The sequence below is a fragment of the Montipora capricornis genome, chromosome 9 (assembly GCF_036669925.1).
Source record: "Montipora capricornis isolate CH-2021 chromosome 9, ASM3666992v2, whole genome shotgun sequence".
NCBI lineage: Eukaryota > Metazoa > Cnidaria > Anthozoa > Scleractinia > Acroporidae > Montipora > Montipora capricornis.
Window position 1 is genome coordinate 12,758,683 of NC_090891.1, and position 25,000 is coordinate 12,783,682.

General features: G+C 38.0%; 1 protein-coding gene across 7 annotated transcripts in view; it reads right to left on the reverse strand.

Moving 5' to 3' along the window:
* LOC138017033 (ubiquitin carboxyl-terminal hydrolase 15-like) overlaps positions 1–25,000 on the reverse strand; it is a 167,775-nt gene that overhangs the window by 122,522 nt on the left and 20,253 nt on the right. For 4 of the 7 annotated variants that reach the window (XM_068864243.1, XM_068864241.1, XM_068864242.1 and 1 more), the window contains exons 4-5: positions 20,119–20,264; positions 7,041–7,099 (exon numbers count right to left, since the gene is read on the reverse strand). In XM_068864243.1, the coding sequence (XP_068720344.1) occupies positions 7,041–7,099; positions 20,119–20,264 (205 nt within the window). Of the gene's footprint in view, positions 1–7,040; positions 7,100–19,165; positions 19,263–20,118; positions 20,265–25,000 lie in introns of those variants that run through there. The other 3 variants (XM_068864246.1, XM_068864245.1, XM_068864244.1) reach the window with 2 other exon arrangements.

The following is a 25,000-nucleotide window of genomic DNA, read 5'->3' on the forward strand; positions in this document are numbered from 1 at the left end:
ACCACCATATGCTGCGAGGATGGCATCAGCAGTGCTCCAAGTTTCGGTAGTCCTTGTCCGTTGATGTTTGAGGGGAACATTTGGCAATAGATCTGTAGAGGCAGTACATTGCCTTGCATAGACCTCTTGTTTATCTGTGGAATTTTCTTGGTTTAGGGATAAATCGCCTCGAATGACACTTGTTCAAAGCTTGCTTGCCTTGATTGTGGTGCGCTCATGTTAAGGATTGTATTGAGCAATGTTTTCTTCGCATGACATACGTGGCGAAGTGACCTTTTTTTACTATTATACACCTAGTTGCATTTTTTCCCTCTTGCCGGGCAACTTCCTTGAATCTTCTGAGAGTGACCGCAATATTATTGTTACACTGCATTTGCTGGTGGATAGCGTTACTTTCTTTGCTTTGTGGTCGATTTTGTGTCTGGTGCTCGCAGTTCAGACGTATGTCTGGGAATTTTGGTGTGCTAAGGGTGATGTTTATTGCTGTATTGCTGCTTTGATTTTCTAATCAGATGCACAGCTTCTTCTTTAAATTTGTTCACCATAGGTTTAAGGACGGGGCCTACTAATTCAAAAGTATTTTTCCCGGTTTATGAATATGCAGGAAAAGTAGATCTTAACAAGTGTTATTGAAATCCAAAAAGAAAATTGGGGGTAACCACGCATTTTTCAAACATAATTAATCAACAATATTAATTTTTGCTTTACAATACAAAGCAATGTACGTATGGCATTCTTTTCCAAATTGAAGCTTAATTATCTCTGAAAAATTCATGGTTACCCCCAATTTTCTGTTTGGATAGCTCTTTTAGAGATGATTCATATGACCTTGTAATGCCAATTGCTTTCTGTAGAGTGGCAGATGAACCTTCGTCAAATAGTTTCTCTCTTATGTTCTCAGCATAAACACTGATTACAATTCTGCATGGATCGTTTCCTTGATTTCTTTGAATTCGAAGTCCTTTGCAAGAGTTTGTAACTCAGTCACGAATTGCTTAACGGACTCGCCGGCACTTTGAATTCTCTTATGGAACTTATATCTTCCAAATACTACATTTTATCGTGGGTTCACATGTTGTTTGAATCCCTCAAAGTAAGTGTTCAGCATACCTCTGCGGGTATGTTGGACTATGTATTGTGGATGGAGCGGCCTTTCTGACCTACGCAAATGAGTAAATAACTGCACTTTTCTGCTTCTGACCTGGACTTGAGAGGCCACTTAACGTCAAGTTGACATGTTGTTTGAACCATCTCCATTCTTTGCAAAGGTTTTCGCCTTCCCACTTAAAGCCATTACGTCCTTCTTATTTGCTTGTCCAATTCTGACACCATGTAATGGCTGTGGATTTCCAGAACTGATACTCCGTGTTATTTGTCTTTATTAATATTTTCTCAAGTTGTGAAACTTACATGTGTTCGCTAGATCGTCACATATACACACACACACAGTGCTCATGCACATCCTCTCATTAACATTAGTGCAACTCATTACATTACATTGATAGTTGACTTGTGAAGCAGCTTTTGAACCATCTTAAACAAAACGTTTTTATTGCCAGAATTTTCCTTAATAATAGATCAGTAGTACTCTAATTTCTTTTGTATTGGGGTAAAAATTAACGGCATTTGAATTTTAGTATTAGTGTACATCTTTACTTTGCAACTTGATTTTTCTAACTTAACTAGACGCTCCACGAGTGTAACCTGGGTTACCTGTGGTACGTGTTACACAAAAACAGAAGGAACTGAGTTGGCTGGTATCAAACTGCAGTGTGTCATTTAATTTTTTCAAGTGGGAGGTCATTAAGACTATTAGTAACCTTTCACACAAAAAGGGGGATTATGGATTTCATGGTGAACCGTGAAATAAATTTTACGGTCACAGCTCGTGAATTTAATATTACACGGGATGTTCAATCTTGCTCCAATCCTTTTCACTATGCTCAGTGAAAAAGTTTACAGAATGAAATTGAAGAACGTGAAATAATGAAGTCACATCATGAACTCTGTACTTATACGAAATTATGTTGCTACACCATCCAGAACAACAGGAAAATTTTGTGGTCTGGTTTTGCAATTAAAATTGTGATAAACAAGGATAAACAATGTTTTGCTTCAGAAATCGAATAATGGTATTTATATCTTCCCTTGTGTGAAAAGGCTTAGGTACCTTTTTATCGGGCGCCGTTTTGTTATTTTTGGCGAAATAGAAGTTGGTATGATTATTTTGCTTTCTTGATGGCATGATGATCTATGATTTGGATGAAAATGACGACTGACGTGAGTTATGCTACCGAGCAAAACAGTTCTCCATAATCAACTTGATTTGCGATTTTGTCACAGTAAGTTACATCTGCACCACCTCAGGAACTTGTCACCTATCCGAAAATATCGATTTCCCTTGTGCTTTCAAGTGTAACTAATTCTTGTTTTTCATGTGACGTCATCAAAATTAAACAAGAAGATCGTTTAGATCTTATAACCGCGCTTTGAAAATTTGTCTCTTTTCTTACCACTATACTTGCAACATAGTGCACATTCCAAAGCAGTCCTTGTTGATTCACTGATGACTATAGACACAAAATCACTTGATCAATCTGTAGCACAACAACTGACAACAACGACTGCACACGAAGTTATTGCATCATTACTTACAGCTGAGGTGAAATCTCCGATTGCACCATCAGTCGCAGCCCTTGTAAAATACCCGATAACGTAATGGTCTTAATTAATCTGGAACTTTCTTCGGAATACATGTATGTATGGTATGAACGACACGATAATAACACTTTTAACAACTTACAGCTTTCTTTCTTAAAAGTCACGATTAAATTTCATTGGTCTTTTACACAAGTAAAGGGCTAGCAAAGTAGTCACACAAGTGACATAATTCAAGAATTACATTATCCAATGCCATCTTTAGTACGGTGGTTATTTCCCTACCAATGAAAATTGCAACGTCAACACTTTCCATGGATGACGCAAAGCCTTTTTACAGTACCGCTTGGATATACGTTAACTGCACAGACGCGTTTTATACGCATATACGCACATATGCGTATAGTTATACGCACATACGCGTATGGTTATACGCACATACGCGTATGGTTATACGCACATGCACGCATAGTTATACGCACATACGCGTATATTTATACTCCTATATACGCATAAACATGCGCGTCTGATGTGTCTTTGTTATTCACTACAAAAAATTTTCTTTGTGTTTCATTGAGAGTCTAATAAAGCCAATGGAGATCATGTTATAAACACGCACGTCGCATCGAAATGTTTATTGTCTGAATTTAGCGTTCTTAGCTTAAGATCGATCTCGTCGAAAAAATTATATCTCCGGTTATATCTGACCCAGATCATTTATTCAAACGGTAAAATGCTGCTTGACGAAAAAATTGTTTATCAAAGTTTCAATGGTGCGCCGCTTCAAGGAAAAGTCCTGTGTTTCGGCAGTCGCATCGGCAAGTCGCTTGCGAGATGTTTGTATAAAGTATTCCGAAGACCTTGTCGAAAAAATTATATCTCTGGTAAGGTTATATTTGACACAGATCGTTCATTCAAACAGTAAAATGCTTTTTATTTAACCAAATAATTGTTTATCAAAGTTTCTATTGCGCGCTGCTCACGCTTAGTTATTTTTTACTCCAATGAAAAGTTCTGTGTTTCGGCAGCCGCGTCAGCAAGTCGCTTGCGAGGTGTTTGTCTAAAGTGTTCCGAAGACCTTGTCGAAAAAATTATATCTCCGGTTCTACTTGACACAGATCGTTTATTCAAACAGTAATTTTTTTTTTTTTAACCAAATAATTATTTCAAGGTTTCAACTGCAAAGCGAATCTTTACAAGCTTAAATAAAAAGTTAGTCGAGTGATTAACACGTGGTTTCGCATGTTCACAATCTTTGAGTAAACAGTCGAGTTTCGCGCGAAACGGCAAATCAGACGACAGCGATGAGAGGCAGCTGTATTCGCAGGCTACAAAGTTGGCGAAGAAATTGTTGACATAGGCGGCATTGCTGTGTTGAGATTTAGTTATCGTGACCATCGATTTTTGAAACTTTTAACTAAACTAGAGGCGAGTCAAATTCATCAAAATTTGCATACGCGTCAGTCATGAGTCGGAACAACACGTAGTCGTGACAGGTCATGCAAGACGATTAAAATGCCCTGGTAGAACTTCTTTTACGTGTATGTATAATGAATGGGAAAGTTTCTGAGAAAAAACTTGTTTATCGATGGTGCAAGCCATAAAAGAAACATCCTGTGTGGGTTCGTATTCAGAACGCTGTTCACAAACGGGTTTCGTTGTTGATTCTGCTGAAATACGACGCACCGGTATTAAATTTATTTTGAACACATTCCAAAGCAGGTGTGATGGATGTAGTGTTGGTAAGTGATGAAGAACATCTCGTCTGCTCATGAAAGTTCCGTTTGAAAAGGATAACCCGTTTATATCGATAAGCACATGCTTTCTATCTAACTCGCGTACACTTGCAACAGCGTATCGGGAGAAGTCTTCATGAGTTCGTGGTCGTGTAGTTTTAAATGCTGTCAAGCTATTGTTTAGAACAATAACCCGCTAACAATAGAAAGACAATAAGCCAGCTCATACATACTAATGAACAAACGCGTATATGCGTTTGTGCTTATATACGCATTTTTATACGCACATATGCGTATACTCATACACACATAAGCGTATGCTTATACGCACATACGCGTATATTTATACGCACATACGCGTATACTTATACGCACATACGCGTAAATTTATACGCGTATTATGCACGTTTTTGGGTTAACGTATATCTGAGCGGTAATGTATGTATTCAATACTCGCTTCAAATCAAGCGCTTCATTAACACAAAAAGGAAATATATTTTGTTCTAAATAAAGAGTGGAATATTCATAAAATTTTAAGCACATTAACGTTTTCATGGCTTTTGGTGAATAAACATCATAAGTTGCGTGATTGGAAGGCCCACTGACTATATGGCCGAGTGGAAGTTTGGTTCAGCTCTCCGACAAAACAAAACAAAATAAACAACGTGCAGAGTAAGAACTACGCTCGGCCCATGGCCGCGCCGTTAAAAACGAGGAAGTGATTTTTCCGCTGAGATTTTGCAATCTGAACAGTCCTTGCATGAAAATAAGTACTCACATAGATGTTTATTAGCCCTCAGAAGATGGTTACAAGCTTTTTATAGCAAAACCCGCAGATAAGCTGCACCCTGAACTTAGCAGCTCAAATTTTGGAAAAAAATGCTCTTTGAAAGAAATCAAAAGAAATCCAAAGTCGAGTCTTGTGAAGTCTTCTTCATCATCCACTGTTCATCGAATGTAAACTCACTATTAACTTTGAAACGGAAAATACTTCAAAGTCTTACCCACAATTTTAGCACTCTAACAAAGTGAACAATGTTTCTACCAACTTCGTCAAGTGAACGATCTTTTTCTTGTATTTGTTGACAGGAATTTCTTCATTCAACACACTTTTTCCATACATTTTTGCCCTACAACACTTGCCACTAGCCACAGCACGTCTCCCAAACTGAAAATGCACTGAACACTAATCAAAATACTCTAAAAGGAGTTGGTACGTAGACTTGTAACGCCTGCTGATCCTGCCTCCTTTTAATAACTAGTAATACGGAAATGAATCCTACTAAAATGAAAACTGGTCGACTAGTTACTGAAGGAAAAGGATTTCACCGACTCTCTTTCTCAAGATTTCCCAATGTATCTCCGTCAAAAGACACTTGGAACTTATAGTGTCTTAGGGTTTTAACATAGCTATGTCACGTTATCTTAGAGTGTTTAGGGGGTATCTTAAGTTAATCACGACTTTAAAACTTGAAAATGGTAACATGGAATTCCATTACTAATAAAATTATCGTTACATCACAGACAAGATGATTCTGAGCAAAAACGACCTTTATCCAGGCGATTTACCATAAACTTGAAAAACGTCAGGCCGACTTTTTCCTGCAAGATTACCCAAATGCAATCCCTTTCAATCTTGTCCATTTGTGTCCTTCGTGCTTATAATTATTTCCTTTTGTTGTATTTCTTTTATGTTGTTCAACACCAAGTGGTTATTGCAATGTTTCATTCTACTTTTCGGGCATTTTGGGTGTCATGAAATTACACTTTTTTCCATGACAAAGCCCCTTTGAGCTGTGTTTCTTGTCAAGCCCAAAACAGCTTGAAATCTGAGAAGCAAAAGAAATTGCAGGAGAATCTGCTTTTAAAGATAAAGTTCATTGCTGGGAAGTCAAGATCAAATGGAACATAGTTTGATTTCTGTTTCGTTCAGTAATAATACATCTTTCTATCTAATACACTCTTGTACAGATAAGATCAAAGCTTTTTTAATTGTGCTATTATCTAATGAGTGTAACTTTGCCTTTGAAATATAATAGGACAAGGAGGACATTTTGTAATTTTAGAAATATATCTTCCCCACTCTATCCCTTTTGGAGGACACGTAGTGAGACTGTGAAGATAGTCTCCCTTAGCTATTAATCTTTCAAAGGCCAGTTCCCATGCCTGTTCCTGTTGGAGAAAAGCGACCATACACCGCGGCTTACAGGATCTGTTAATGAAGACGGTTAAACGCTTTTAAGGGCGACAATTGTAAACGCTGTAATATTAAAGCTTACTCTTACATGAACAATGGCTATTTTAAGAGCCAACAAACTTACAAAAGCAATGACCAGTACTCTCTTGTAGGCTTATGTAATATTCATTTACATACTTTTCCATTAAAGGTGTTCTCAAGAAAAGAAAGTCGCTTACCCTTCTTACACCCTGTATGCCAATCAACAAGGACAACCTTAGCATTCAGCAAAAATATAGCTTTATTGAACACATTAAACTGAATAAATCAGGAAATGATTCACCCCCAATTGGATATGGTGATTGTGCTACACATCAAAATTAATTATGCAAACAGTCATACAGTGTAATGATGCACAGTCTGTGACACAAATAACACGAAGTACATAATTATAAGGCTGGCTTTCTTACCTTTGCCGTTGCTGACGTGGCCAAGTACCATCTTCACTTTTTTCTTCAATTACAAGAACCTACAAATCAAAGTTAACAGTATAATAGTTAGCTTTAGGTTTAATTATGCACATATAACCTTAATTGTATATTTGTTTGTATAGTCGTTTTTTCTGTATGATCTTTACATACATGTATAAGCCTCTGGCTTCGGCAATTAACCATGCCGACCTTAATCTGAGTTATTCTTTCTTGAATTAAAATTGAAAAGGAAATTACATGTACACTGTAACACATCACAAAGAATGTTCCCTTTCCCCTATAACTTGGTATAACCGTTACAGTTACTGTAGTTACATGTACTTCAGGGTTGATATTAATTTGTTTTAGTTTCCACGGCTACATACCAGTAATAATCATTTGATTTTGAACCTTACACTTTTTAATCAAATTTATGCCCTTCAAAAAAAATTAATGTCCTTGTGTACCGGTAGTCAATAATTATTGGAACTCAAAACCATTGAAACAAAAAAAAAAACTGCAATGTATTCAAATCAAAGGACCAATGGACTGTTATCACATGTACATGTACATTGAACTTTGCTTTTTACTAAATTTAACATAGTCTTATGTCCATCAAACACCTGGAAGTTGAGCCCGCCTTGCAACCTATCAATGGTGAAGAACTCTACAAAGGAGCTAACAAAGCACCAGATGGGCGTCTTGACGTACACTGCCATGGGTTTTTGGAAAAGCAATGTTCCACCTTTTTTCATACAAGAGTGTGCCAACTGAATGTGGACTCACATAAATACCCCAAAACAGATCCACCGACTTCATGAAAACTGAAAAGAACAGAAAATGCACATCCCGAATAATCAAAATCAAGCAAGGCAGGTTCACACCCCTGGTCATCACCACCACAGGGGGTATGACTGAAGAATGCCAGCGACACCATTCAAGGCAACTGCACCACAACTATGTATTTCCCGGATAAGAGCCAAAGTATCCTTCGTGATTCTGCACAGTGCGTTATGTCTTAGGAGGTCCAGATCTATGAGACTGGGAGCTGCAGAAGTAAAGGACAGAGATCTAGAAATACATGTACATGTAGACAAGGGGATAGTGGGACTGACTTGAATAGTTCAAGCATTTTTATTAGCTTACATGTATATATGAGGTTGTGAACAATTTTTCCAAATGGTCTTGATAGCACAAGTGTTACAAATAATTTTAAAAATACAACCACACTTTTGATTTTAACGGTCATGTCTTGATGCTTCAAACATCCTAGTCTAGAGGCCAGTACTAGCAACAGAACTATACTTTATTCGCTGTGCGATCCAAGTTGGCAGACTACAACAATATGCTCTCAACAATCATATGGGAAACTGCTGACCGACATCTCCCCCCTTTGAAAAAAAAAAGAAAACAAGAAGAAAAGAAAAACAAAAATCGGTGGGTACCCTTAAGGGAGCTAACAAGGCTTCAACAAAAATCTACATGCCAACAAAACCCTACAGAATGTTCACAGTCAATGTTCATGTCAATGTTCGTGAGGTTTGATTATTCTCCCAGATCTTGCCTGCCTCAACGGCCAGGAGGAACCTACCATGGCTTCTGGTTCTATCAAGGAGGTTTCTGGTATTGCTTCTGCTGTTGTGTTTGGTTGCTCACAGGTATGCTGTTTGCCCTGCAGATTGACTTGTGCTTGTTTTGATGGATTTGCCGCAGGAGAAGGTAAACTTACGTATCCATTGTGGCTTGCTTGACCGCTGTCTGGGGTTGGATAAAAGGTGGGGATGGTGCGCCAGGTTTCAGTTGGACTCAGTTCCTTTGGATTGTGGTGCCATAAGGGGTAAGAATAGTATAGGACCTTTCATTGTCTTTCTTTGTGACTTCCCCATAGATCCATGGTTTGCTGCAATGGCGGTGTATGGTGGCCAATATACATTATCAACTCTGTTGATATAACCAAAATTTTTGTATACTACTTCTCCACCGGCGCAGCCCCACAGTTTCTTTAGAAACTACCCCCTTCATTCATTATTACTTGTGTTTGGTGTTTCAGATACAATTTTAGCCATGCAAGGACTTGACCTTTCAAACGAAACTGATTTGAGAGTCTCTCTATGAGCAGCTGATGGTCTGCTGTGTCGAATGCAGCCGATAGGTGTAATAACAGGAGCAAAACACATTTCTGATTGTCAATGGCTTGAAGGATATAATCTTGTACTTTCGAGAGTGCCGTTTCTGTGCTATGGAAGCATTTATAAGCAGACTGGAACGTTTCACTGAGGTCATTTTCAATTAGATAATCATTCAGTTGACAAGCACAGCCTTCTCAATTATCTTGGATATGGCCTTCAAGTTCGAAATGAGTCTAAAATGGGAGAATTCACTTGGGGTAAGAGAATCCTTCTTTAACTTCGGTTTCACTATGGCTGGCTTAAAGCCACATCTCAGTAACAGCTAAGATATCCAGATCACTATCCACTATAATTATAATCTTTAACAACAAGGGCTTAATTATTGATTGATCTGGCATTCAATAAGCAGAAATCGATTGATGTCATAATAATTAGCCTCTTGCACTTGATATACGTCATTAAAATTCACTGCTAATATGTTTTTGTTGGTATTCATTTGACCATAGCAAGTCCATGAATGAGATGGTAATGATGCATTGTTTTGTATGTTTTGGTTGAGTGGATTTGCAGAAATTTGCATATTGTTCATCTGAGGAAGGTGATCTTTAGGTTTGAAATAGTCATTATTAAAATTTCCAGAATAGTCATATATACTTTCCATATCCCATTATGGTCTTGATCTTCTTTTTTAAGTTACATCCTGCTCGAGTGCCACGTTGAGTTGCGCTCTTAGCAATTCCTGCTGCTCTTAAAGCCCTCCATGTAGTTTGCTCCAGGCTCCAAAGAGCAGAACTGCTGTAAAACAACTTCATAATCCAGTACAGTTGAATGTTAGAGTAAAATCATTTAAATAAAATGTGACCCTTCACGCAAAAAGGGGCCTTATCCAAATTTCACAGTCCTGGTCGTGAAATTGTAAAAAATTATTGGAATGTGAGTGAAATTTCCCTTTCACGCCGTGAAAAAGGTGACAGTCACCGTAAAAATGTTTCACGCCGTGAAAACAGATCGTAATGTCTGAGAAATATTTCACGCCATGAAACAAAGTGAACTTCTTGCGTAAACATCAATCTGTTACACTGAACATCATGCCATCATTATGTCACGCCGCCTGCAAGGGTTTTACTGCAAGCATTATTGAAAGTCTTTAGGAATCGGCTATCTATCAGTGAATCGCCAACTCGGGATTGGGTCCATTCTTTTGTTTACTTTTCTGTTTATTGTAGTTTCGGGAAAACAAAAGAAAACAAAATAACAGAAGAAAAAAATTGTAGATACTAAAACTTTGAACAGTTGACCTTCCAAATCGATGCACAATAAGATCAGCATTTCTTATTAATTTTCGTTTCTCTGCTAAAAAGCATGCAACTTCAGTTTGCCGGAATGGAGTTTAAACGTTGAGTATTTGCAAACAGAATCTCCGTGGTAGTTGGATCTTTACCAGAAATTCAAAAGAATGAGCTCAGTAAAACCATAACAGACGTCACACGCTGTCTGTAGTAAAAATTAGATAACCAGTTTATAAGATCAGTAAAAAATTATTCCCTCCCAGACATAACTCATAAGAAACAGACACGTTTGGCACCACGGAGTCTGGCTATGTTGGCGTAAACCCAAAAAATCATTCTTTTTGCGAATAGTTTTTATTTGCTTGCAGCCGCTTGCACAAAAACTCGCACGCTCTATTGGAAAAGATTAGGTTATGGTGAAATTGCGACAAAATGAGTAGTGTAGTACATGTATTATTTACTTTTGGTGTCTTTTGGCTCAGCATTTTAGCAATTTCAATTTTTTTTTAAATTTAATTGTTGTTTACTTCTAAAATGTATACGCTTCTGGTAAGTTAGCCTCAAACAATTCGTTTGAAAATTTGCGCGGCACGGCAAGACAAATGCACTAAAGCGGTAAGTCACCGATAATTACAAACATCAATACTCCGACAATTTCGGTAAACATTTCCATGGAAAAAACAATCCGTCCCAAAAAGATTAGTATTGCGCTTGATCTATTTCAGTCATGTAAACAAACCAGTGTAAATGTATGAAAAAGTCACCAGCAAAAAATTACCGATTTTTCAATTCTTTTGTCGCTTTCAGGGGGTAGAATTTACTTTTTCCTAAGCTTTGTAACAATTATGTGGTCATCAGAAATTTCTTTACAATGTGACATTTTCCAGGCGTGAATATTCAGGAATGAAAATTCTTCTTCTTCTTGGCGTTGATCAGCTTTCACAGATTTCTCGTACCCTGCGATCAGGCATTCTTTTTGTCCCGAGTGCCAGTAGATTATTATCATGGTGTGAATGATTTCTGAACAATCTGATCAATTTCACACAGTGAATATCATTTTCACTCCCAATTTCATGGCATGATTAGTTTCACGCCAAGAGTGAAAATTGAAATTTACACACCGTGACCGTGAAAAAAAATTCACGGTTTTCAGTGAAATCCATAAGCCCCCTTTTGCGTGAAGGGTCACAAATGAAAAAGATAAAACTGTGGGTAAAAGTACTTGAAGCTAATTAATAACGATGATGCAGCTACTGAAGTGTGGCGTAAATAATCCGATCTCATTGGCTCTTCTGGTGCGGTGGTACCGTAGTGGACACAGGTGCCAAAAGCATCACACATGTCCTGTATGGACTTTCTCATCTCTGGCCAAAACAGTACTTCAAGGGCCATACGTATATTTGATTCGGCACCAAAATGGTTGACATAGATTTTCTTAACCATTTCTTTGTGCATAGACTGAGGAACCACGACTTGCATACCTTTGTATATTATGTCATTCCGCACTGACAGTTCATCTTTATAGTTCCAGTAGGAACACAGGGATTCAGAGATGACTGCTTTGTCTTTGGACCATCCATGGACAATGACTTTGCATAGTGTTGTCAGTGTGACATCTCTGTTCATGTTAGTGGTTCTCGGTGCTCTCCTCCAGCCCTGGGTTTCTGCTCGGTCTCCACCTCCATGCAGAAGACGTTGAAGTGTGTTCCTCTTGCTGATATTGGCTGCGGAGGGGCTGGCCAAGAGAGAGTGTGGGTCCTATCTTGTATATTAAGTTAAACCGATATCGTTGTTTCATCAGCATCCTTTTCAGACGAGTTGGGGCTTTGTTCAATGGTTTCTTCAGTATGGCTTCGAGAGGCTAATGATCTATGATCATAGGATATCATATGGCTGCTCCCGTGTGACGTACATGTCGGTGTAGTGAAGATCTTGTGATTGGGTAGATGTATTTGCACATGAGTTATGTATGCCATTGCCCACTTAGTCTTGAGTCATGTCGCTGGCTATTTGTGCTCTTTTGTGTATGCCTTCCTACTGTATCTATTGTCGGAGCCTTGGGACCTGGAATCTGGTACTGTAAACTTACAGTCTTCCAGACAGACTCTGGCGAAATGGTCATTGCCATTGCCAGTTTAGCAGGACATACTTGATAGATAGATGGATGGATGGATGGATGGATGGATTGATCCCAGCCAAGAGGCTGAATTGCGTATTATTTACAATCAAATAAATTAATGTAGGTATATATTACAGTGCGGCGCACCTTACCATGGCCACCTAACAAAGTTTTTTACAAATTATCCCCCAATCAGGGTGTGCGAATTTCATTGACAGTCACTGCTCCTTGCAAAGTACATACGGTTGTAAGTTGAACACCGCTGCATGGGTTGTTGAGTTGACGTATTTACACGTAGGATGTCAAATGTGAAAGTTTGTTGGGTAGCCACGGTTAGGTGCGTTGCACTGTAAAAAGGTAAATTATTTACAGGAAAAGTTGTACAAATAAGGAAAAAAAAATTCTAAGAAAAGAGAGACCATTCAGTATTATACATAATATATATATATATATATATATATATATATATATATATATATATAATAATAATAATAAGGCTGCCAACACTGTTAAATAGTGCTCAATACACATAAGTGTAGAGCTAAATCGTAGAAAGGTGAGGCTAATGAAACCAACACATGATTCACTGTTACTCCGAGTTTCGTGCTAACGCACTCATCAGACACTCATCAGACTGTCTGATGAGTGCGTAAGCACGAAACTCGGAGTAACAGTGAATCATGTGTTGGTTTCATTAGCCTCACCTTTCTATATATATATATATATAATTAGTAGTGTAGGATGGGAACAGAAATCGATACAACAGAGGAAATGAGTGAAAATGTGTTCAGCCGGGAATCGAACCCGGGTCTCCTGGTTACCGGTCAGATGCCTTACCACTAGACCACTGAACCAACTCCGCCATTCAGCCGAATTGGAAGGACCTTTATATGGCAAGCTCTGAGGAGAATCGCACATTTTCTGCAGTGAGGATCGCGTCACTATGCTCAAGTTGATCAGCGATTCACAGTAAATTTCCCCCTATACTACTAATTCCCATCCTACTAATTCCCATCCTACACTACTAATTAATACTTGTCAGAAATCACTGTGAATCGCCTTCCGAAGGGAATAGGTTGGTGATCCAAAGGTAAATGAGGCAGTTAGTTGTTGTTATTTCCCCGCTCAAAACTTACACAATTATTTCATATATAGGGGGAAATTTACTGTGAATTGCTGATCAACTTGAGCATAGTGACGCGATCCTCACTGCAGAAAATGTGCGATTCTCCTCAGAGCTTGCCATATAAAGGTCCTTCCAATTCGGCTGAATGGCGGAGTTGGTTCAGTGGCCTAGTGGTAAGGCATCTGACCAGTAACCAGGAGACCCGGGTTCGATTCCCGGCTGAACACATTTTCACTCATTTCCTCTGTTGTATCGATTTCTGTTCCCATCCTACACTACTAATTAATACTTGTCAGAAATCACTGTGAATCGCCTTCCGAAGGGAATAGGTTGGTGATCCAAAGGTAAATGAGGCAGTTAGTTGTTGTTATTTCCCCGCTCAAAACTTACACAATTATATATATATATGTATATATATATATATATATATATATATATGTATATATGTAATAAGGAAATAACTTCTTGAGGCATATGTGTTTCTAATCGGTTTTATACTTCAAACGTTTCGCCGTTTAGAGCTTCGTCAGTGAATGAAGATTAAGAGTACAAGATTGCTTTATGTAAAAAAAACTTAGTACAATGGTGGAATTTCAAGGCTCATTAATTTGATGGTGTTAATCTAGATTTAGAGCTCGTCCATTGCAACCATTCATGAGGTTCTCATGCTTGCGGATTTCTAGCGCTTCAATGATTTTACGCGTGCGGATGTCGTGGATGTTCCTGTGGAGGATTCCCCAAGAGATATCTTGCATAGATGGTTTGTTATGGTTGATAAAATGTGAATAAACCGTCTGTTTCACCATTCTGATATGCTCTTTTATTCTGGATCCGATAGTTCTACTTGTTTCGCCGATATAAATAAGAAGTTATTTCCTTATTACATTATCTATCGAAGCATGGCTACATCTTTCTTCTTCTCATATATATATATATATATATATATATATATATATATAATTGGTAATGCAAGAGTGAGGTTATTTGGTCATTTAATCGCTACTCTGAGTTTCATGCTCCATACAGAGCAATCTTCAGGCAACTGCCAGAAAAAACGGTTAGAATCAAAGATATTTGAAAATACAGGACAATACACAATAGATGCTAAGTTTGTTACTTGACGTGTCACATTGGATCTTCATCATTAACTAAGTGAAAACATTAATTTTTCAAGAGAAATTTCCTAGCATGTCTACAATGCGATACAAGCTCATTTCTCCTGTTGAGAGTTGACATTTCTGGCCTACGTAATATGAAAATTTTCTCCCACAGACACAAGTTGCATCTCTTAGTTACATTACAATAAGACCTAGCTTGTTTCACTTTCCGCCATTTAATGTCATATGCAATGTTCCGATCTTTTAAGCTCCATATGTACTTACTAAGCTCGGTAGCATGTTTGTACCGCTCATTACGAAATGAACATGTATGGTTTCTGTATCTTAATTTAAAAGCAGTGTCACAAAGTCCGATGTAGGTTTCCTTCGTAGTATTAGCGATGCACCCCAATTTTAGCACTAACTTGCCACCCAAAAAAAGATTTTTCTTGAAAAAACCGTGGCCCTTATAACCGAATAACTACGGTACCTGACATCGGTTTCCAGATGGGCAGAGCTTTTATGTCACTGACACCTTATTAAGGCTGTATTGTTTCCTGCAATTAAGCTGCTCTTTGGAAATTTTTGCATCCAGTAGTGAAAGCGTTTTTCTTTCTGGCCTTTGAACAAATCCTTGCAAATCATTGACAAGTCTCCTTTGTCACCTCTCATTTGCAGCCAATGAAACTCTGTTAACCATTAATTTTGTCCAAATTTAAAGCTGGCCATGTCTTTCCCCCTTTCCATGATTTGATGCCATACTCCAAAAATGTGTCATTTGCTTTTGTGCGGTCACACCTGCCCCAATTCAATGGAACGAGAATCAAAATGGAGGACAGGCATGCAAGCTTCCTGGATGTTGTAGTGGTTTCCAGTCTCCGATTCTGTAAATCCAATAGCCACTCTTCTGACCTTTTCGGCACGCAGTTGGAGTTTAGTTCTTTGAGCAAGCATCATGTGTCCCCCAGGACGCATTAAGATCTTGAAAATGCATTTTATGAACATTTTTTCCACAAAAATACACGATTTCTGTGTTACCGCTATCACTGAATTAATTACATGTACATTATTCAACACTAGTCTTTTTAAAAACTTTTCCTTTAGGATGGTGCTGAAAATATTTGGAACACAACAAAAATTCCAATTTGGCAAGATGTGAGGGTCCCAGGACCCAACATGAAAAATTTAAGCACCATTTATTTAATTCTGCAATATCTCGCATTATGATACCTTTTTAATGAGAACTACGAAACAGAGAATAGATATATTAGATTTATCTCCATTTATTTTATCACTTCTGTTAGGGTTTATGTATGTTTTATAGGGATAACCTCTTTTACTTCCTTTCCTTCCATCTAAATAAACATAATTGTGACCTCTCACGGGTAAACATACACTACCGCTTTTCCGTTGAACAGGTAAATTCCAACACTTTTCCAACGCTTTTCCAACATTTTACCAACGCTTTACCAATTGGTCACCAACGGCTTTTCCAACACTTTCAATGCTCCCACCAACACTTTTTTCACCACAATCCAACAAAGTCAAAAAATACACAACGTGTTCTCAATTTCCAACAGCTTTTTAGTCCTTTCAACGAGGAATACAAAGCCTATCGAACCAACAGATTTCCAGATGCTTTCAACTCCTGAGAATGCAACATTCAAGATTTTTCACAACCAAAATTAATATCAAACAAAGGACGAGTCTCCCCTGCGATCTCGACAATGTTTTGTACCAAGGTTCAAATCAGCGCTCACTTTATTTTTTTATTATAATCGTTTCCTGGAAAATAGGATTTCTTTCCTTTAGTCGCCAATCACATCTTGTGAGTTTTTCAATGATGTCACCTTGATAAAAGTTACGTGAAAGGTACTCAGACTACAAATACTAACGAATTCTGTCACTGACAGTGTTCTCTTAGATTAGGAAATGTATCCATGCGTCGTCCGTTAAAAGGAATATCGCAAGCGAAATAATTTACATATGGTATGCGCTTCATGTACGCGGAGAAATGTTACAAAACAAATTCATTGCTTGGTCTTTTTTGGTGTCCAGTGAAGATATATTTATTTTCGAAAGCGCTTAATAAGATAACATCAAATTTTTCCTTTTAAACACTTGTGTTCTATGGTAGCATGAAACCTCACAAAGTTACGTGTAACAGCATCTTCGGCAGCGACAAGAGTCAATGCTCAACTTATGTCACGACGCATCACTTTATGATACAAATTTTGAGGTGAGGATAATGTGACATCGCTTGCTTACTCTTCTGTTTTGCTAACTATGAAATGATATAATATTTTGAAATGGATCATATATGAACTGGGGATATGAAATCAAGTGCAGGCGCGGATCCAGGGAAGGTGAAATGGGTGAATTTTCATCCCCCTTTTTCTGAGCCCCCCTTCTTGCACAGACCTCAAACACCTCAACCAGGCTTTGGTTCTATTACATTATTACAAAAATTCACCCCCCATTTCAAAATCCTGAATCCGCACCTGAAGTGAAGGTATGATCCTCACAGTTATGAACGAAACTTTTGCAATTGCGTAAAGAAGCCTGCAAAATTCAGGACTTCAACGGGGTTTGAACCTGTGACCTCGCGATATCGGTGCGACACTCTAACCAACTGAGCTATGAAGCCACTGACGTTAGGAGCTGGTCATTTGTGGGTTCCAATGTTCCTGTGAGGAATGAATCCACGATGAAATGATATATGAAATGGATCATACAGTATATGAACTGCGGATATGAAATCAAGTGAAGCTATGATCCTAACAGTTATGAACGCAATTTTTGCAAAATTTTCAGGACTTCAACGGGGTTTGAACCCGTGACCTCGCGATAGCGGTGCAACACTCTAACCAACTGAGCTATGAAGCAATGGAACCCACAAATGACCCACATTTTGCTCTAACGTTTTAAACAAACAAATACAAAAATGTAGTATAGTGAGGATTAGGCAGATTTCTATGCAGTGGTTTGTAAACAACGCTTTTTTAGTCTACCTTAAGTTTTGAGCTTTTGTTCTGCACACTTGAAGCGCGTGCAAATTTCTGAATACTAATATAAAATTTTACAGTTTGCACTTCGGTTACTGTGAATTTGACTAAGAGCAGAAGATATTGATGACTTCGTTTCAGTTAACATAATAATTATTTTAATTTATGATTTGGCATAGAAGGAGCAAAGAAATCCGCTAATTCATCTCTGTGAAGCAGCGAATAAACGTGGTGTTTCATCGCTGCGAACAGATAGATTCCCTGTGAGCAGTGGTTTTTCCAACGTTAACGTTTCCTGAGAGAGAAACCACTGCAAGCAACCGTTAGATTCTTTGAGTGAGCCGCTGTCCAGCGCCAAGGAGGAATAAATTAAATTTGACCACGGGCAGCCCAAGCTCAGTATACGATTAATTTGTAGCCTTTGTATGGGAAAATTAACTTTGAGCTTATTAATGCTAAAATACGCTGTAAATGTAGAATTATATATATATATAAAACTTAACTTACCTCTATGTACAGTTGTCCTCGTCTTTTCTGTGCAATCACAGGGCAAACTTGTGTCTGTTTTAGACTGGTTTGTGGCTTTCGAATTTTTATGACGTCGTTAGTTGTCATTTCCCCTCATTAAGAGAAGAAAGGCTGGTGACTCACGGTGAGCTTGTCCCACAAATTGCTTTTGCACCACAAAGCAACGGTCCGAATCGCCACAAAAATACCACAGCCTTAAGGCCAGATAAGTTTCCTATCACATCAACTCCACTCCGGGACCACACAGCAATTTTTGGCGGATAAATTCCAAATAATGTTCGGCTTTCTATAATCCTTCCATGCTTTTAGATAGATGTGTGGCTATGGCCGTTATAGCTTGATGGCGATCGTATTACATTCTGCACTTTTATTGGCCAAGTGTTTATTTACAGCTTATTTTAGCATTTGTAAGCTCATAGTTAATTTTCCCATACAAGGGTTATAAATCTTATAACGAGCTTGGGCTGCCTGTGAGTAAACTTGTTTCGGCGCTTGCGCGTTCGTTTACCTACGTATGGACTGCGTTTGGGCGAGACTGGTGTGTAGAGATTTTCCGCGGAACAAGACAAAGTGATGTCAAATACATCACGTGGGGTGAGACGTACTTCACACAAGCTCGATGGAAACTATATTAAGTCAAACGGTTGCTCTCAGTGGTTTTTCTCTTCGTAGGAGAAACCAACTGCTCGCAGGGTAACAGATCGATGGCACCGCTGGAAAATGATATGTCACGTTATGATTATTTGTCTTTTCGAACATAACTCTATTGATCAACAAAAAGTGACTTTGACAGTATTAAATTGTAGCTACAATTGCAAAGACAAACAGTTACTTGCTTAAGGTGATTCCTTTGTTTTGCACCACGCATATCGTACTGTGCATAACATTGCAACTAGTTTCACCCCGGCCATCTGATACGTAACTCTTCTTGGTTGAGAAGGTGTTGTTTTGGAACTAGCCCCAGTCCTTTCGCAGAAAATGATCATTTTGAAGATTAAATTATCCCTTTGCCATGCATTATCATAGTGTTGCGAAGAAACGAGGAAGGTGACCCCCCCCCCCCCCCCCCATTTTTAATGGTTTTCTTTACTCAAAATCAGGAAAACGGAAAACATCTTTTAAGGAGAAAAAAGTTGGATAGTAGAAGTTGTAGTATTTAGCTATAAATGATGTGAAACTGCATATGCACCAAGTGCAAGGTGCTGACTGTAGCCATCTTTCTTTGCAAGATTGAGCAATTTGAAATCCCTTTACTTAAAGGTTATAGCCCAGAACAACAAATAAGTTCAAGGTTTCAGTAATACTCAATAGCTTTTGCTACATGACAACAATTTTTCCGGTTGATCTAGTTTCGAACGCTTCTCTCGTATTTGCATTTTTTAAATGTCCTGTGTATGAATATCAATTGTGCCAAGTTTGAAAAAAATCTGGATAGTATGTCATTTTCAAGGGAATTACACTACATACCTTGATGTTTTCCTATGACGAACGTATAAATGATTGTTTACTCTCAACACCTAGAACGGCTTGCATGAACTTTCCCAACGGGTTTTTCCCCCATTTTTTTTTTTTCAACGGCTCGGCACATATTTTTTCAAGGGCTTTTCTCAATACCTCCAACAGGTTTTCCAACAATTCCAACGCTTTTTCCAACACTTCCAACAGGGACCCAACAGGTATCTAACGCTTTGCCAATGCTTTTCTAATGCTTTAAGCCGTTCAACGGAAAAGCGTTAGTGTACGTTTCCCCGTGAGAGGTCTCATGATTGTTTCCTGTACATGTACCTGTCCTTGATAGAGACCTGCCTCTTGAACAGTGTGTTCCATGTTATTGAGTAGTTCACATGAGTTGCTCATGTATTTGTTCCACACACGTGTTTCAGTGTCCTCTGGGATATTGAATGTTTTTTTCATCTCTGACATAACATGACCTAATTGGCACATTCAAGGTTAAGCAAAGTTAGCACCAGCTGATGATTAGTTCAGTAGGGCAATGATTAGTCACCCCTGTTACGAATGCATTCTTCATAATCAAATTGCTATTGCCTAAGCCCTAGTTTAAAGTACACGTATCACACAATACAGCATCCCAGGTGTGAATAAAATAAAATTAGCCAAACTGCTTGGAGGTTTGTAGTTTTCCCAATTTGAAGAGTACCAATTTCTGTCCCACGAGGAGATCCAGTTTACTAACAGCAACAGCCAAGCTAATCTTTTAAGGGTTTATTTACTTAAGGTTTACCCCAAGAATTACAATTGATCTTTTTACAGGATACAGTAGGAACTAATAGGGTCCTTAAAAGTGCCTCAAGCCCTATGATGTAACAATTATATTTCGCACATTTTAAAGACCTTTAACAATGATGAAGAATGGTGTTTAAATTTTCTATTTTAGAATTCCTTCTTTTGTTCCAGAGAATGATATTCAAGTTTTTTGAAGTAAAAAAACGTTCTCTGGTTAAAAAAGGTTAAAAACATAAGCTTTCGGCTATCAGTCTATAGCCTTTAACGAATGAAAAAAGTAGTAATTAGACCTCATCTACATTTTATCTCTGAGCTTTTTTCACACATTTTTTGTATTCTATTTTTAAAAATTTCTTTGCACTCCACTTGGTATATATTTCCATCCACATGCGTTAAAGGCTATACTGATAGCTGAAACTTATGTTTTTAACCTTTTTTAACCAGAGAAAGTTTTTACTTCAAGATGTATTATCGTGGTTACTATTCTATTTTTATTCAAGTTTTTGTTAAAAAATTGATGATGTCAGAAACATTGCAAATGACTGTAATGAATTATCACTAAATTGAGAATATCTCCAAAAACATCGGAGTGATGATATTCAAACTTGGCACCAGTAATGTATATCAGATAAGGCACAAAGTGACACCCATTAACATGTTGCCATGGCAGCACTCTTGTTTCCAGTCCCTTACTACAATGAATCAAATAATTATCTTTTTTGAAATGATACATGAGACATATGGTCAGACTTGCAACACATGCGCTGCCCATAATTCTTTACATCTCTGTATAAGCTTACCAAGAGTGAATATGTCTTATTATGACAAGAAACAACAAAATAAATCCTGCATTAAATAGACCCTGCAGCAAAAATGGTTGCCATGGCAGAAGCAGAGAGGGTATCACTTTGTGCCTTACTTGATGTAGATTACTGCTGCCAAGTTTGAATAACACCCATCCAATATTTTCAGAGATATTCTCAATTTTGCGATTCATTACAGTCGTTCGCAATGTTTGTGACATCGTCATTTTTTTTAACAAAAACTTGTGCTACAACGACCAAAAAAACAATTCTTTTTTTTCTTTGGATTTCAAAACTAAGTTACAGTTCTTTTTGACAGGTTTTTGATTTGTTTGATTTGTTTTTAGGCTTCTGGTTGCTGTAAACTACCAATCAGGTGCCTTAAAAGTCAGAATATCAAATATGCAAGTGGGAAACGTCTTCAGTTGGATCGTGATTTACTTGCCCTTCAAAGGGCACTGAACAACGAGTTCCTGAATGAGGTGTAGAGGATTGGCGACTGCCGCAAATTTTAGAATAGTTCCAAAATTCTCAGCTGAAAGCACTGATGCCTCACAAAGATATCAGCTAGAGCGCAAAGACTTGTGCGAGTTCTCCACCACAGCGGTGACATACGGATTATTTGTTGTAGTATTTCAGGTGTATCAGACGGTTTTTGTTGAGTTATGAGTTGTCCTTTTACAAAGTACATGTAAAATACATGATCCCACTTAATAGTAACTCAATGCACTCTACCGCACAGCTTTGACTGCAACTGTGAGTTGATGAATCTGGATATTCTATTGATACCGTTGAGTTTTATTTACAATTACGTTTTGTTCATTTACTTTCTACAGGCAATGGTCATGCATAATTACATTTGGAAAGAGCAAACACTGGTGTAGTTGATGTTCTCTTTCTTGGTCTGAAAAGTTATGAATGTATAGTACACCAGTTTTTCAGAGGTAAAACTGATCATGGTAGAATAATTCAATGAAATAAAATAAGGCTTTTGTATTCTGGTTCTGATTTCATACACTTAGGGAAACTGACACATTGTCAGACAGTTCGGCGTGTGGAAGCATTCTGATTACATTCAAAGTAAATTTGTATTTATACTTACCTGTATAGGTGATATGCGAACGCACAGGAGCAAGAAACAAACCTATAAGCGGAGAACCCAGCTCTAGTTCTTTATAGCCATGTTCTGTGTACATCTCTACAACTTTCAACCTGTGCTTTCGAAGTGCTGATTCCCATGAGCCAATCACCAACTCTGAAGACTGGTGTTTGTCTCATGTCTATGCAAAAATCACTGAAATAAGCACATGATAAACTGAAATACGGAGAACCCATCTCTAGTTCTTTATAGCCATGTTCTGTGTACATCTTTACAACTTTCAACCTGTGCTTTCGAAGTGCTGATTCTCATGAGCCAATCACCAACTCTGAAGACTGGTGTTTGTCTTATGTCTATGCAAAGATCACCGAAATAAGCACAATATGATACACTGAAAAACTGGCTTGTACTTTAAGTAATGATCCGTGTAAGGTGGATAGCAATTTCCTTTGTTATGCGGCAACGGGGCTTTCCCCACATAGGAATGATATCATTTTTACACAGAGAATGCATAAACCTACAGGAAAGCCGTTAAGGCTTTACAGCCCACTTTGAAAGGATGTTTTTTTGTGTTAAAAGATTTTGACCAATCACAAGAGTTGAAAACAAAAGCCAAGAAATGTTTACAATTTTACATGTTCCCCACATACGCTTTCTGTGGAATTCATTTAAACTGAGACCAGATGAAAGATGGAAGATGGTTGGAAAGTAAGGATCAATATAATACTGCTTTTATGAAGTTTTGTTAACTTTTGCTGTTTAAGCCAATCAGAAGTAAGTACAGACAAAAGAAAAGTTATCACCTTTTTGCATACCAATTGAATTCCAACATGTTCGTTGCCATTGTTGCTATTGCTCTTATCTTTCTTAATTGTGTAACATCTCACGAAACAGGAGGTCAAATAATTTATAACAAATTGCTTGTCTATTACGTGCTGACATGGGTATCAATTGTGCTACAGTATTAAAAAACAAATCCAACATGATGAAAAAATGACCAGGATTGTTGTGGGGTAATCTCAAGTACATTGTATACCATCAGCAATAACACTTTTCGTTTCATGCTCAGCTAGCAGTTGATGTGTTGAAATCTGGGAAATAAGGAGGCTGATAAATAATTAGTCCAAGCCCAAAATCCCCAAGCATGCCCAGCAAAACAGGTTCCACAAATCGAGCATGGTGAAAACCCCAATTATCCATAATAACACAATCCCCACATTCAAGAACCGCGCTTCCACCTTCCCGCTCTAACTGCAAAGCTTCATCAAAAAAGTTCAGAAGCTCCATGCCATTGGACGGGCCGTCTTAAATTTTTTAAAAAGTCAACCCCGGTTATCGAGTGCATTAAGTTAAGTGTGTAATTCGCATTTGATACGTAGCGTTGCACTTCCAATGCGGGTACGCCTACAAGTGCACTGCCATAAATTCTATTTCCTGAAGTTTTGATCACCCCAGTTTCGTCGAAAAAGTGCAGTTGAGTTGGGTGAAAGGTTGAAATTTCATTCAAATAATCATTTATTCTGTCTGTTACTTCAGTCGTGGTAGATTCAGGCGGAATAACTGATATTTTCTTTCTCGTCATCACATGCTCATTTCGGGACAGTTTTTTTATTTGTGAACTGCTTGGGAGATCAGTTGGATCAAGGACTCCATCAAGAAGCAGTCTTTGCCGGATCTCACTGGTATAAATGCTAGGCTTCTATGTAGTCAGAAGTGTAAAGTGCAACTTTCTGCGGGCCACGACAGACTTTTGGGGCTCTAAGCAACGTATTAGCTTCATTGTACCGCTTGATAATATTCACAAACAAGTGGCTAACACGAACTTCTCTAGCAATTCCTCGCTTGCTGTTGCCGTCATGGTAAGATCCAATACCCATTCCCGATGACAAAGCGATAAAGCCCACCCGTTATCCTAAAAACCGCCGCTTGGTTCAGGCGAAGCTGGACATTCGCTGTTGAATACAAAAGGAAACAAGAACCGTAATTTCCGGGCGATTACCCGCGTGGTAGAGAAAATTTTCAACAGATAACCCATGCCCAAAACAAAAGAAATTTGTGAACTCACAAAGTTGGAGTGATGATGAGGTCTTGTGGCAGTGCATAGCCCGTACAAGTGCAGGTTTTTCCAAAGCCGAAGATTGATGAACTTTTCAAAGAAAGGTAAAATAACTGCAGTTTTGAAATAAACAACAATACTTTTAATTTGACAAGAGAAAGCCACTTACAAAATAATTTTGTGTCACCTACAAATGCTCGTTCTTTACTTAAAATACTTAAATTCTTGAAATTATTTACACTAAAATGGCGGTTTGTTCGTTCAAAAACATCTTCACAAGGTAATCAAATGTTTAATAAAATGTTTGATAAAATGCTAATTTCAAATTAGCATATCATGCATACCACCGTAAAAGTCCAGTTGAGTTTTTTTTTTTTTTTTATTGTAGTCACAAATGTTCATACCCCAGGGATAGTAGATTATCCGCTCGATAAGAACCCCGTATGCTACAACCGGAACCATCGC